This window comes from Zootoca vivipara, chromosome 1 (genome assembly GCF_963506605.1).
Source record: "Zootoca vivipara chromosome 1, rZooViv1.1, whole genome shotgun sequence".
Lineage (NCBI taxonomy): Eukaryota > Metazoa > Chordata > Lepidosauria > Squamata > Lacertidae > Zootoca > Zootoca vivipara.
In genome coordinates, this window is record NC_083276.1 from 49,805,518 (window position 1) to 49,818,389 (window position 12,872).

Consider the following 12,872-nt stretch of genomic DNA (forward strand, 5'->3'; position numbering starts at 1 on the left):
AGGAGAAATGTGTATTACAAATGGCTTGGATTGCAGACTTTCTTAATATGTATAATACTTTGCCAGGGCAGGGCACTTTTTATCACAGGTGTCATGTCAAAGACCTAAAACATAGCATTAGAAACAGGTCTTTGTCACATTGGTAAATGTAGCCCGTTTCCCCTTCTGCAGGGTTCTGCAGAGATTGTCTTTCTGAGAGTCTCTGCTCCTTCTTTGGAAGGATGACGATAATGTGAGTAAACTTATTAAAAGTGAATCCCTCTAGTGCAGATGTTTCCTTTTCTGTCAGTTAATTGCTGTCTTGTGTACTCTGTTGCTGCTGAAGCCTGCATCAATCAAAGAAATGTAAGTGTAGGCAAATGAAAATGACAAATGTTAGGCTCAAAGATCTCTTGCTGGTTAAAAATGTTTCCAGTACAAGGCAATATCCAACCAAAATCCCACACTTCCATTGATTCCATGGGGGAGATTTACGCACACGTTTAACTCTTTCATTGAAATAAACAGGACACAGATTTTGCTCATAATGGCTATTATTCTTATCATTTCTGGCCAAATACTGTGGCTGTCAACTTACAAATATGAGGGCACTGGCAGAACAGTGAAGGGGAGCTGATCATATACCGCATCCTTGGCAAGTCGTCAAGCCTTTGACTTAATAATGAGAGCAATTGTTCTTAATTTTAAGATCAAATTCCTAAATAATTTGCATTGCTGCAAAGGGAGATGTTGCAGCGTCTTGTCATCTTGATGTCAGGGTTTCTTCCATGACTTGAGATTTGTAGCCAAGATATTTCAAAGCCCAATACGGTATATGAGTTAGTGATAATCATCCTTGAATGAGTTTGTAGTCTGTTACCTTGAATATCTTTGTCCATTTCTGGGGGTCTCCAGTGCAGGGTGACACGTCATTTTCAGGACTTGCTTCTGCAGTTATTCAGGTTCATGTAGAGTGTGTTGAACACATGTAGGAAAATCATTCTGGATGTAAAAGTTTCCCCAGTTCCTTGGAAAATACCTCCTTTAACCAAAGAGGCCTCCATTGTGGTTGCCAATTGCTTTGGAATCAAATTTTCAGGACTTAAGTCCTCCTTCAAATACAGTTAAGTCATTTTAAATGAGGAATCTGGTAGTTGCTTTCTGAATTTTGTATCCAGTACCTGATCATTCTTTCAGACTGAGCAAAATGGATTGTAATTGTGGACTCGCACCAGTGTCCCTCTCTGTGGAATGAGATACCATGATGGTGACTGTATGTATTATAGGCAATAGGGTTTTGTTTTTGTGTTGCACTTGGACACATATTTTTTTTAATTTCATTTGTGCTCATTGAGCTTTCGGCTGTTTCAAAGACTTATTGAGTTCATTCTCTGAATGACATCCGCATAGAGCAAATGGCGGAACTGCTCAGGTGTTTGAAGGGTAATTTTGCTTTAAGATGATTTCCAATGTGGGAACAACCAAAGTGAAAGGACAGCAGCTGTTTTCCCTCTGTGTTACATCTGCTCACATCACCCAGTGTCGTCTTTGCTGAGTTGGTTTTTCAGCTGGTTTGAATTTAGTCATTTATTCGCTGTCATTTTCCCTTCTAAGATTGAATGATATTTAAGGGCACATGGCAAACTTCATTTTCACCTTTTTAGAGGGTTATGTCAAGGATGCACCTAGGCACCCTTTTTGCTTTATGTATAGAACCCTTAGCTAAAAAGGATTTATGGGTAGCAGGGAAAAAGAGGATTGTATATTTAGGAACTACAGTAGTGAACTTAAGATGTTGTAACCATTTTAGAATTATTAACCTTCCCCCCCCCAGCTATTATGAAAGAGACGAAAAGGTTCCTTGTCATAAAATTATTCTAAATCAAAGTTATTTACTTCTAAGGGTAAATTGCATGCAGTGAAGCACAAAAATTAAATACCTTGCAATCATCTTATCAAATAGTATAAAAGATCTATAGAACTCAACTTCCTACCTTTAATTAAACTTTTAAAATCCACTGTAATATTAAAGAAATTATACAGTATCCTTCCCAGACAGAATTTCATGTATAATAATGAATCTGCTTCTTAAAATCTCTCCCACCTGCACACACGCACATACATACATGCAATTAATAAGCAGTGCTTTTTCCCCCCAGGGGGTACTCATGGGTACGCAGTAACGGCACCCTTTTTTGTTGTTAAAAAGTGTGGCACTTCCTGTAACAACTTTGTGGTGAGAACCAGCACCTATTTTTCTAAAACAACAACCAAAAAGCCACCAAACACTGGTATCAAATACAGTAATATTCTTTTTTCTAATAGAGTTATAATATATGGACTACTGGCGATGTCTGTTGTCCAAACTATTGTTTCTATGTGGCCCATATAAAGGCTATGGCAGTCTGATAGCAAGGTGATCAAAACAAGCAAGAAGACCAAAAAGTACCCAAGCAATCATTTATGCTGCCCTGTGATCTGAGTTAAGAATCCCGCACCTAGGATTTCAGGTCTCCATGAAAGGAGTATCATAAAATGTAGCTGCTGGATATCCATTATCACAAATGGAGGAATTATAAACATTCAAAACTCTGCTTTTTTTAAAAAAAACTAACAAGAAAAAGGATAAAAAAATTCCTTCAGTAGCACCTTAAAGACCAACTAAGTTTATATTTTGGTATGAGCTTTCGTGTGCATGCATATAAACTTAGTTGGTCTTTAAGGTGCTACTGAAGGAATTTTTTTATTTTGCTTCGACTCAGACCAACACGGCCACCTACTGTAACAAGAAAAAGGATGCAACAGGACTGCAAATGTTCTTTCACCATGGAGAAACGGAACTTAAATATATGTATGAGTAATATAGTTGTTTCCACTTTTTCATATTTGCAAATAAATGTCATGCAAACAGCAGTAAATTATCAGTCTTTATATCGCCAAGCAAGAGCTAGTTTAAGTAGATAGAAACTAATTAGTCTTGTTTTAGATGCAAGACCAGTCTTTGTCATGTTGGGGGGAAATAATTGATTATGCTGGTGGTTTCTTGTCTTGTTGTAAACAACCCTGGGGTTCCTTGTGTTTACTGAAGGCTATTCATTGAGAAGATAAGTAATGGTGAGCAACAATCCTAGTAAGACACCTGCCCACATTTATTGATCCTTTTCTAAATGCAAAGTTGCATGTGCAGGGTATTTGATGTGTTGGGTTGCAAATTTTGGATGAAGCAATGTTGGGTCCCAGTGAATCTAGCCAGTATTCTGCATGGACAGAATGTGTGTTCTAGAGCTCTTTACATAATTTTTTTGCAACATGCATGGTATTCCACAGCAGATATTGGTGTTTCCTTGGGAGATGAGTTTATATAGACAGGGCTTTTTAAAGCAAGAACTTTAAAAACTACTTGATTAGAAAAAATATCTCCTGAACAATGAACCATATGGAACAATGCTATTTCATTTATTTATACAACCATGATTAGAGGCAAATTTATAAAACTGTGATCTAAATACCATATGGCACCCACCTGTTTATAATTTCATTCGTTATAAAAAGATATTTGGGACTCAGAGCTCAGCTGCGCTTTCATTAGCACATGGGAACTGCTTCCTTATGTTGAAATTCCACTGTGACTCAATACATGCTCATAACCAGGAGCCATTTGAATCACTCTTTCCCACCTGAATATATGATCTCCCTCCCTTCTGGCTCTGTAATATCCCAATAACAAGCTGCATAATTGGCTTAGATTAACAAATTTACAGGAGTTGCATGGCACCATAAAATAGTAGATTCAGGTAGGTAGCTGTGTTGGTCTGACGCAGTCGAAATAAATAAAAAAATAAAAAAATTGTCCTGTAGCACCTTAGAAACCAACTAAATTTGTTCTGGGTATAAGCTTGCGTGTCCATGCACACTTCTTCAGATACACGAAAGCTTATACCCAGAACAAACTTAGTTGGTCTCTAAGGTGCTACTGGACATTTTTTCATAAAATAGTAGTTCTCATGCTGTTCCAACTGATTATGTTGAGCCTTCTTTACCGGTGGGGCATCAAAATTGTTATGTATCACCAATACATAAGCATGGTGCATCTAAATTACTAATAAAGCCTGAAAAAGGGATAGTGTCCAGGAATGAATATCTATGCAAAACAGCATTGGAAAAGAGATACTTTCTTCTATTGCTGCTGCTTGTTACTTTGGGTAATGGCTGACATTCAGTCTTTAGATCATGTGCTGCATCCATTTCTCTTACACTGAGGAAAGAGTGCTGCACCTTTTTATAATGTGCAATTCAATTCTTGTCATCAGGGGAAACACCTGTTGCATTTGCTGAAGTTGGCTCATGCCACAATAAATGTGTGCATCTTTAAAGATGCTGCGGGACTCTCTGTTCTTGCTGCACATGGTGAAAACTGTTTCCTGTTTGAAATTTCTAAGATGAAAGTGCTAATACATTCAGGGGAGGGAGAGGGAGAATGAGTTAGGCCAAGAGAGCAACAGGGCAAATGGTGATGCCTTGTGGGCCTAACAATGCAGCTGAAGATGAAGCCCTTGGTAAAAATGCTAACTTCGGCTTCTCTGCATTTCCTAGTCTATATTAATCAGATCACTCCCGACATGATAAATTACCAAGCAGCCAGTTCTGCTGTGGAATCAGCACCTGCTGCTTCTGGGACTAGAAAAGAGCCCCAGCCCCTGGAATTTTGCCCTTGCCGCAGAATTAAAACAGATGACTTGTGTGGAAGAGGAAGCCAGGAAAAAAGAGCATGTTGGCATGTTCTACCTGAAAGGCTCAGCACATGATCATCCTAGGGCTTGCAAGTGAAGCAATAGCTGACAAGTGTGGTAGACTTACATTTCTGAAAAGGATGAGCCCCTCATTTTATATGACAAAGATGTACAAAGGGAGGACGTCAGGTGCTAAGAAATATTTAGATGGTTTCTAGTACTTGGGGCTGGTTTTGTTCACATAAAGCAGAAGGTCTATGGGTGTAGTTAATATCTACCTCACTCAAGTCATTCCAACAGTATCCAATGAAAGATGCTAGATTTAGCTAAAGCTTGAATGCCCTTGTGATAAGGATAGGATTTGCTAATAAGATAGAACTCCTGAAGGTCTTCCTTGCTTGAAGATGGTCACCCTTTCCTGATGTATTCTCAGCAGATGGGTAAGTGCAGTGAAGTTGTTCGCGGTGAATAGCTTCAGAGAGGAGAAACCACAAGGACCCCCCCCCCTCCTTTTTTCCTTGTTGTCCACTAGCTATGTAGTAATACTGCATTAGTTACTGGACTGGAGTCTTCTTGAAATGAAAAAAACTGTTCGCCTTCTCTGTGCCATGCATAATTTTATAAACTTCTGTCATGTCACTCCTTACTCGTCTTTTCTCATTTGTGTAATATAATTTGCTTAAATACAGCTTCTTACATTTATAGCTGTGATTCGCATAAACTGGGATTTTGGTCACCAAAATCTATAGAAGAGTGGCTTCCCAAAATGTAGATGTTAATGATGGAGAAAGAACAAAAAGTCTTGTAGCACCTTAAAGTCTTAAGAAAATTATTTAGGCATTCCAATGTCTTGTAGCCATTTTAGTACTTTGCAGCAACAAAGTCTTGTAGCATCTTAATGACTAACATGTATTATACCATAATATTTTTTTTAGTCTTTAAGGTGCTACAAGACTTTGTTGTTTTTCATGTAGCTGACGGTCATGACTACTCTGAATTTTGGAATGTTTAAACTAAGCACATGCTGACTGGGGTAATCTCTTCTTCTGAGTGTATTGGGGAATGCTTTGAGAAACTTGGGATGCCAAACTCGTGGTAGAACATGGCCATAAACTTCTCCAAGTTATCACCAAGGCTGCTCTGGGTGTATATATTTCGTTCTACAGCTCAGGATAGAAGATAAGTTGTAGAAAAGAAGAGAAGATCACCTCCTTTTCCTGTAATCTCCCAGTTAGGTTTTTTTGCCATTTTTTCATAGAGCTACCACCCATGATAGCTATTTTATACCTCAGCTGTAGGAGGCCTCAAGTCCTGCTTGTGGGCTACCCATATACATCTCATTAGCCACTGTGAGAACAGGATGCTGTACTAGGGGGCCTTTCGCCTGATCCAATCAGCAGGTTCTTAACGTTTTTATATGCCGCAATGTCAACATCTCTTTCCTGGCTATCTCAGATATCAACTGAAGTGTTATCTTTGTCTCAGTATATATAAGTTTGTATGTAACTTGCCTTTAACCTCATCCAGCATTTTGTGGCTCATTCATCCAGTTTCAAGAGGTTTTTTTTTTTACACTCTTCACAGTTCTCTTGGGTTTTTGCTATCCTGAATAATGTGTCATCCATAAACTGGACTAACTTACTGCTCATCTCTGACTCCAAATCACTTTATGAATAAGCTAAATAGCATTGATTCCAATTAAAATTCTTTGTCATTATCTACTTTTAGCACCTAATGTCAGTATTGCTTATTAACAGTTTTCATCCCAGGGGAAAGCTGTAGTGTAAACATTATGTAAAAAGCATTTTCCTTAGAGAAAAACATTCTCATGTAGCTTACTTGAACTCCTTTCTGTTTGCTTAATGCTATGGGAACTTAGAGGAGCATTTGATGGTACATTGCATGCTTTCCTAGTACACACTTGACAGAAAATCTGCTTCCATACTCTGCACACCTGTGCTTCTGGTATCTTTGTACTGTGGCAAATAATTCCAAGCTATATTGGGTACATAACTGTGTGTTAAGTGTTATTTTATTTTGCTTTTCATTCAACATTAGTTGTTAAGCTGCTGTTTTTTCCAATGTTCTGTTCACTTTGCCTGTTGCTTAGGAAGCATTTGGCCACTTCTTCCTCTCTTCTAATTGGTCCTGATGGCTCTTAGAAGGCTGGAAGAAAGATTTATATCTTTAATAAGGATCAGGTAGCCTGTGGCTGCTGCATCCCTCTATGGAGCAATTCAAAACATTCCATTGAATAAGGATATTTCTTTTCAGCAGCCTATAAGTGAGAGGCAGCTAATTGCTGATCCTTCCACCAGGCTGTTCCAGTGAGCCATTTTTTTCCTAACTACAATTATTCCTTGGGGCACCATTCTTTCCACAATTCATGATTCTTTGAGGGCTTGAAGAATAGGCAGTGCTTTTTTCCACAGTCTGAGAGGAAAGGGGACAGCGACTTTTTAGAAAGCAGACAGAATTGAAAAATATGCATACCTCTTATTTCGACTTCTGGCTGAGCAGTCCAACAGCGGACCACTTTTTTGCATCACATTTGGATGCAGGTTATGAGGGTGTCTCTGCTGTGTAGGCCTTGGGACTGTAAAGCACATTATTCTGCTAATCCCATTTTAAAATGTTGATTTCAAAAAGGATGCCTTTACTTGAAACCTGTGTTGAGTTGTGCACTCCACAGCTTAGTTGACTGCCAAATGATTTTTGTGGTTGAAAGGTAACTTCAAAATGTTCAGCCACTTTTCAGGTATTTATTGGGACAAGTCTCATGCTATGTGGGAAACTATAAATAAGAGCTCATTTACAAGCGCGCACACACCCTAAATGAATATGAAATTATATGATTATTATTTTAATAACAGTGTGAAAAATTATTTTCTTGGTCTAAGGCTATATGCTGGTTCCATACTTCGCTGTCCATAGGGTAGCAACATGGAAATAAATGAAATTTAAGCTAGTCATGATTTCACTGGTTCCACTCTATGACTACATAAGATTCAACCCTATGAGTCTATTTCTGGATATTATCTAGGTGGAAGATTTGCTAGGAATGGAAGTGGTTGGTATCTTGTTTCTGTAGTAGATGTTTTCATGAACCACTTAATGTTACAACATGTACTGTTTTAAGCAAAAATTCAAATGAAACGTTAATAGGAAAGAAATTGGTTATTTACCACTGACAGTAGCATACAGTGGTCCAGTAGGCAGTCAAATAGTACTTTAGTGTATGCTAGTTGCATTAACACTTGAACTCCCTTGGTCCCAATCTTCTAACTCTTGTGTGCAATATTCCATCACTGTTGGGAGAATAGGCTTGAGTGGTGCTGGGCTGAGGGGGTAGGTTGCTGCTGGCCTTTCAGACAATGGAACTGAAGAGGTCTCGGTGGAGCACACAACACTTAAGAAATGCTGGTGTTACCAACAGTCTCACAGTCATATCCAGTAGGTGCCCATTGTGCGAAAACTTAGCCATGTTCCAGAACTTAAACAGAGGAGCAGCAGGCCCACATGATGAAACTGTTGCAGGATGATCCCATTGCATTACTGTGGGTGTGGGGATGGATGTTTGAATGTTTCACCACGTGAAGTACCCGGGGCTCTTACATAATTAGCTAGTTAAAGAGAAGGCTTTTCATTAGCCTTTGCACGACATGACGTGTTAGCTTTTGTGGTCAAACAATCAGTTCACACACTTGTGGAAGGTAATGGTGCAGCCCAGCAATAAATGTGTGACTGCTGCTTGTCTATTTTAACTCCTACATATAAATTACAAAAGAATAGTGCTGTAGCTGCTGCAAAGAGGGGTTTGAATTTTTCTGAATTACAAAAAATAGGGTATGTACTGCTCACAAAGTGATAGACACGTAAAAGAACACATTCCTGAAGGAAGTTATGTGAAATGAGTACAACAAACGAGTACTCAACATGCAGTGCTTATACAAATGCTATTTAGAACCACCAGGCTAATTGTAGGCAATTTAAGCATTTGAGAATTTTTTAGGACATAGTAACATCTTATACAGGGTGGCGCTGTGGATTAAACCACAGAGCCTAGGGCTTGCCGATCAGAAGGTCAGCGGTTCGAATCCCCGCGACAGGGTGAGCTCCCGTTGCTCGGTCCCAGCCAACCTAGCAGTTTGAAAGCACGTCAAAGTGCAAGTAGATAAATAGGTACCGCTACAGTGGAAGGTAAACGGCGTTTCCGTGTGCTGCTCTGGTTTGCCACAAGCGGCTTTGTCATGCTGGCCACATGACCTGGAAGCTGTACGCCACCTCCCTCGGCCAATAACGCGAGATGAGCGCCGCAACCCCAGAGTCGGTCACGATTGGACCTAATGGTCAGGGGTCCCTTTACCTTTACCTTTAACATCTTATACATGCTGTTTCCTTTCCCAACTTGTGTGCATCATCCTGTTATCTTCTTGCCTATTTCATGGCCTTTTTTGTGCCACAGATTTCTGCCTTTCAGGCATTGGCTGAAAGATATTTTTATATGCTCAGGCTTTTGACAGCATTTAAGTTTGGTGAGATTTTATCCATACATTTCCTGCTATAATACTAATTTCTGTTATAACTTGTTGTATTATTGGGGTGTGTGTGTGTGTGTGTGTGTGTGTGTCTTTTAAATAAATGTTGTCAGCTGCCTTTTCGATGAAAAGATAGGGATACAAATCTTCTAAACAAAAATTAAGCTGCCTCCCTCTTCCTCTCTTCCAGGTGGTCCAGAATATGGGGCTTCTGGGGAGGATGCTCTAATCCGAATCCAAAGGCTGATGGCTGAGGGTGGCATGACTGCTGTGGTCCAGCGAGAGCAAAGCACCACCATGGCATCCATGGGTGGTTTTGGCAACAATATCATTGTGAGTCACCGGATCCACCGCAGTTCTCAAACTGGCACTGAATCCATTGGAACAGATGGTAGCTCAGCTCAGCCGTCCACTTCCCAGGAGCTGTTATCCGAGCTTGAAGGACGAACCCTTTCTGAGTCCATGCAGGTGACAGAGCGTGGCTTGAGCCCACGGACATCCTCTGATGAGGTGGAGGGAGAAGAAGCTAGTGGGCAGAGCCTGTCAGAGCAGGCTCAGTCCTCGATGGACACTGAGGGACCAGTTGAGTACAGTGACCTAAGTAATAATAACCATCTTCCTGACAATACCAACTTCTACAGTAATGGTGGCACCAGTGGAGAATCTCGGAACAGGTAGAGGTGAATTGTATTTTGGTGCTACTCTTGTACTGCTAAGCAGAGACTTGTACCTCACAACTGACCAGGAACTGAAGGAGTAGGAGATTTTGGCTCTGACCAGATGCTGGTAACTCAGTGGGCATTGGTATATAGGGTGGGAGATGAGAGGGAGACCATCAGTTGTATAGGAGGATCCTTAAAAGAGGTTTTATTCTGTGTCTTAGCTTCCCGCATCCGTTTTGCTGCACATTTTCTACAGTAGCTGTAATAAACCTTGATATTCAGCTGAGCCTTATGTAAATTTCTCAGCTCACTGGCTACAGGAATCCATTAAGCTTTGCCCTAACCCTGCAGTGCTTTTAATGTTACTCTTTGTTTTGGGTTTTTTGTTTTTTTTAAAAAAACCTCTTTCCCTTCTTTTGACTTACCAGCTAATCAGATAAAAAAGGACTGTAGTCTCTTCCTTTTGGAGATCTGCAACCTTTATTGAGTGTGTATGTTTAAGTGCTACTGTGGAGGGGATTTGCACCCCAGCTCTGCTACCAGAGTGGAATTATCTTCCAGGCCAGAGTTCTATTCCCTGCCACCCTGCTAGCAAGTGCTAGGCAACTCTTCAGGAGTTGAATATTTGGATGGCTTGAGATAATGCAGACTGGATGAGGCAAGGTAGTCTTCTCCAGGGCTCTATTCTACTCTTCTTTCCAGCCCAGAACTGGAGGTGGGGAGAGCTTTGCTTGGGCTTCACCATCCCTTCATGCTCAGGAACCTCTCGGGAGTGTGGGCCTTTTAGAGTATCTACTTTGTATGCAAGCAGGACCCTCTTAGGGGCTGCTGTGGGTGGGGCAACATTATAGTTGTAAAGCATGTGGGTAGGGTGGGAACCGCACCCCAATAAAAATGGCACTTAGACAGAAGTTGCCCAGGACTTCGCACCCCTTGCTGTGCCAATAATAGTAATTCAACCTGGCGAGGCTTGGCGGGATCATGGTGCCATGGCCAGGTTGCACTTCCCTGGGTGGGGCGGGGTGGGGTGGGTGGGAAGAGAGGGTTAGCTCCGCGTCAGAGCGTGAGGTATGTGTCTGTGATGTAAGGTGTTGCATGTGAAAAACCTTGACCTTGTACATGTAGTTTCTAGTGGAGAAATCAAGGCGCTGATATTTTTTTGTTTCTAGTCTAAAATGTGATTTTCCTTTTCGTTTGTAACTCTCCATCCCAGTGAGCTTGTAGCAGGAAGGTAGGGGGAGAGTGTGCTAATGAGGGAAACACCAAAGATCAACGTCATTAAAATATGACAAACCCTTCTCTGGACTCCTGTCTTCTCTTGTGGGTAAGGGGTTGGGTTGAACGTATTTGGAATAATGGGCTCATGCTTGTGCCACCCTTTCACTTGACCATACTTTGGGGGAAGAGGGGAGCTTTCTCCTGAAAGTCCCAGGAAAAATGTGTGGGAGAGGTTCTTCTCTGCTTGGCTCTGGAAACAAGCAGTATTGGCCTGCTTTGCTGAGGAACTGAATTCTTTTAAGCTTTGGTTTTTTATTATTAAAAAAAACACGGATCTTGGATGAGAAGAAAGGAAACAGCTAGTTACCCTGCTGGTGCAGGAAAGTGAATTTACCCTGATACTTCTGAAAAATGCTTACACAGCACCTGCAAGAGACTGCCCTCAGCCTAGCTCCTGTGTCTTCTCAGCACCATGAGTGCATGACAATAAATAAAGCCTATTGTTAAGTAGCTCTTATGCTCACAGTCAGAGGAGTCTGTTAGAGAACATTAAGCAAACGTTTCCTTAAATCACAGCATGGAAATGAACTTTAAATCAAATCAGCTGGCTGCCAGGCCTCATCAGAGTGTTAATGAAGCACTAAAATCTGCCCTGTGCCAGTTGCACTTCTAAGCTACAGGAGCCTTGGCCAGATAATGGAATTCCCATCTATAGCTTTGCCGCATGCCTACATGGGAATAGATTAATGCCCAGAGTTCACAAATGGCTCACTACACTGGAGGAAAGTGGGTATGTGAGATGGGGGTGTGGTGGGTTGGGAAGGCTTGCATTACATAAGCAGGAGAGTGAATCAGGATGTTTCATGCAAAAGACTACATTTTTTCTAAAGTCTCCTTCTTCCCTAAGAACTTGCAGAGAATACCCGCCAGATCAGTTCTTAATTGCCTTTCCCTGCCACTGGTGACCAAACAGCAAGGTTGAAGGTCCTGGTGTTAAATAGAAAACTATTATTTCTTTTGGTGCTGTTTCTTGAAAGGAATTTGGAGCCTCATGTTTGTTTTTTTCTTCTCAGAAGACTGGCCAGGACTTTTGTTTTGTTTTTGCAATTATTGAGCTGCACATAGATTTTAAATTTCATAATGAGCCAGTGTTTTCCAATATCTGGGTTGAGGCAACACATTTTTGGCATGATTGCTATTACCAAGCCAGGAGACAGAACAAAAATACTGAACATTATGAAGTGATATTGGTGGGTCTCTTATTTAAAATACACAGGTTCTGGTGATAAGTGAACTTCCTCCCTCCCTGGTTTTGATCACATTGAAATAATGTCTGAAAGTGCAACCCACATGGCAGGGTTGAACACATAAGTCCGTCTTACGGAATTGGCATCCCCAAGGGTGCTGATTCCATGGGAAGCCCCCTCCTGTGCCCATGTGATGTGCTGCTGCTGTGTTATTTGTAGTGTGGGGGTCACTCCATATTCTACTCAAATGCTGTGGGGTGTGAATGTGAAGGAAGCCTGACCAATCAGATCTTGTAGCTGCAGCCTAATCAGCTTTTCTTAATGGACTCTGTTCCTCTGGAAAAGGGACATGAAAACTTTCTTAAGAGCTAGGTAATGTTTAAAAAACATAATAAGTTCGAATCCTGTTGCATGGGGTATGAAAAGCAGGTAGGATCTGCCAATGCTGCAGACAACATTTGCGATGAAGATGGAAACACTGGATGGATGGACTACAAA

At 40.9% G+C, this 12,872-nt stretch overlaps 1 protein-coding gene across 6 annotated transcripts in view; it reads left to right on the forward strand.

Moving 5' to 3' along the window:
* Positions 1 to 10,924, forward strand: part of AMBRA1 (autophagy and beclin 1 regulator 1) — a 148,257-nt gene extending 137,333 nt beyond the window's left edge. For all 6 annotated transcript variants that reach the window (XM_035115335.2, XM_035115345.2, XM_035115325.2 and 3 more), the window contains one exon: positions 9,438 to 10,924. In XM_035115335.2, the coding sequence (XP_034971226.1) occupies positions 9,438 to 9,925 (488 nt within the window). In that variant the 3' untranslated portion in view covers positions 9,926 to 10,924. The remainder of the gene's footprint in view (positions 1 to 9,437) is intronic.
* The last annotated feature ends 1,948 nt before the right edge of the window (positions 10,925 to 12,872 follow it).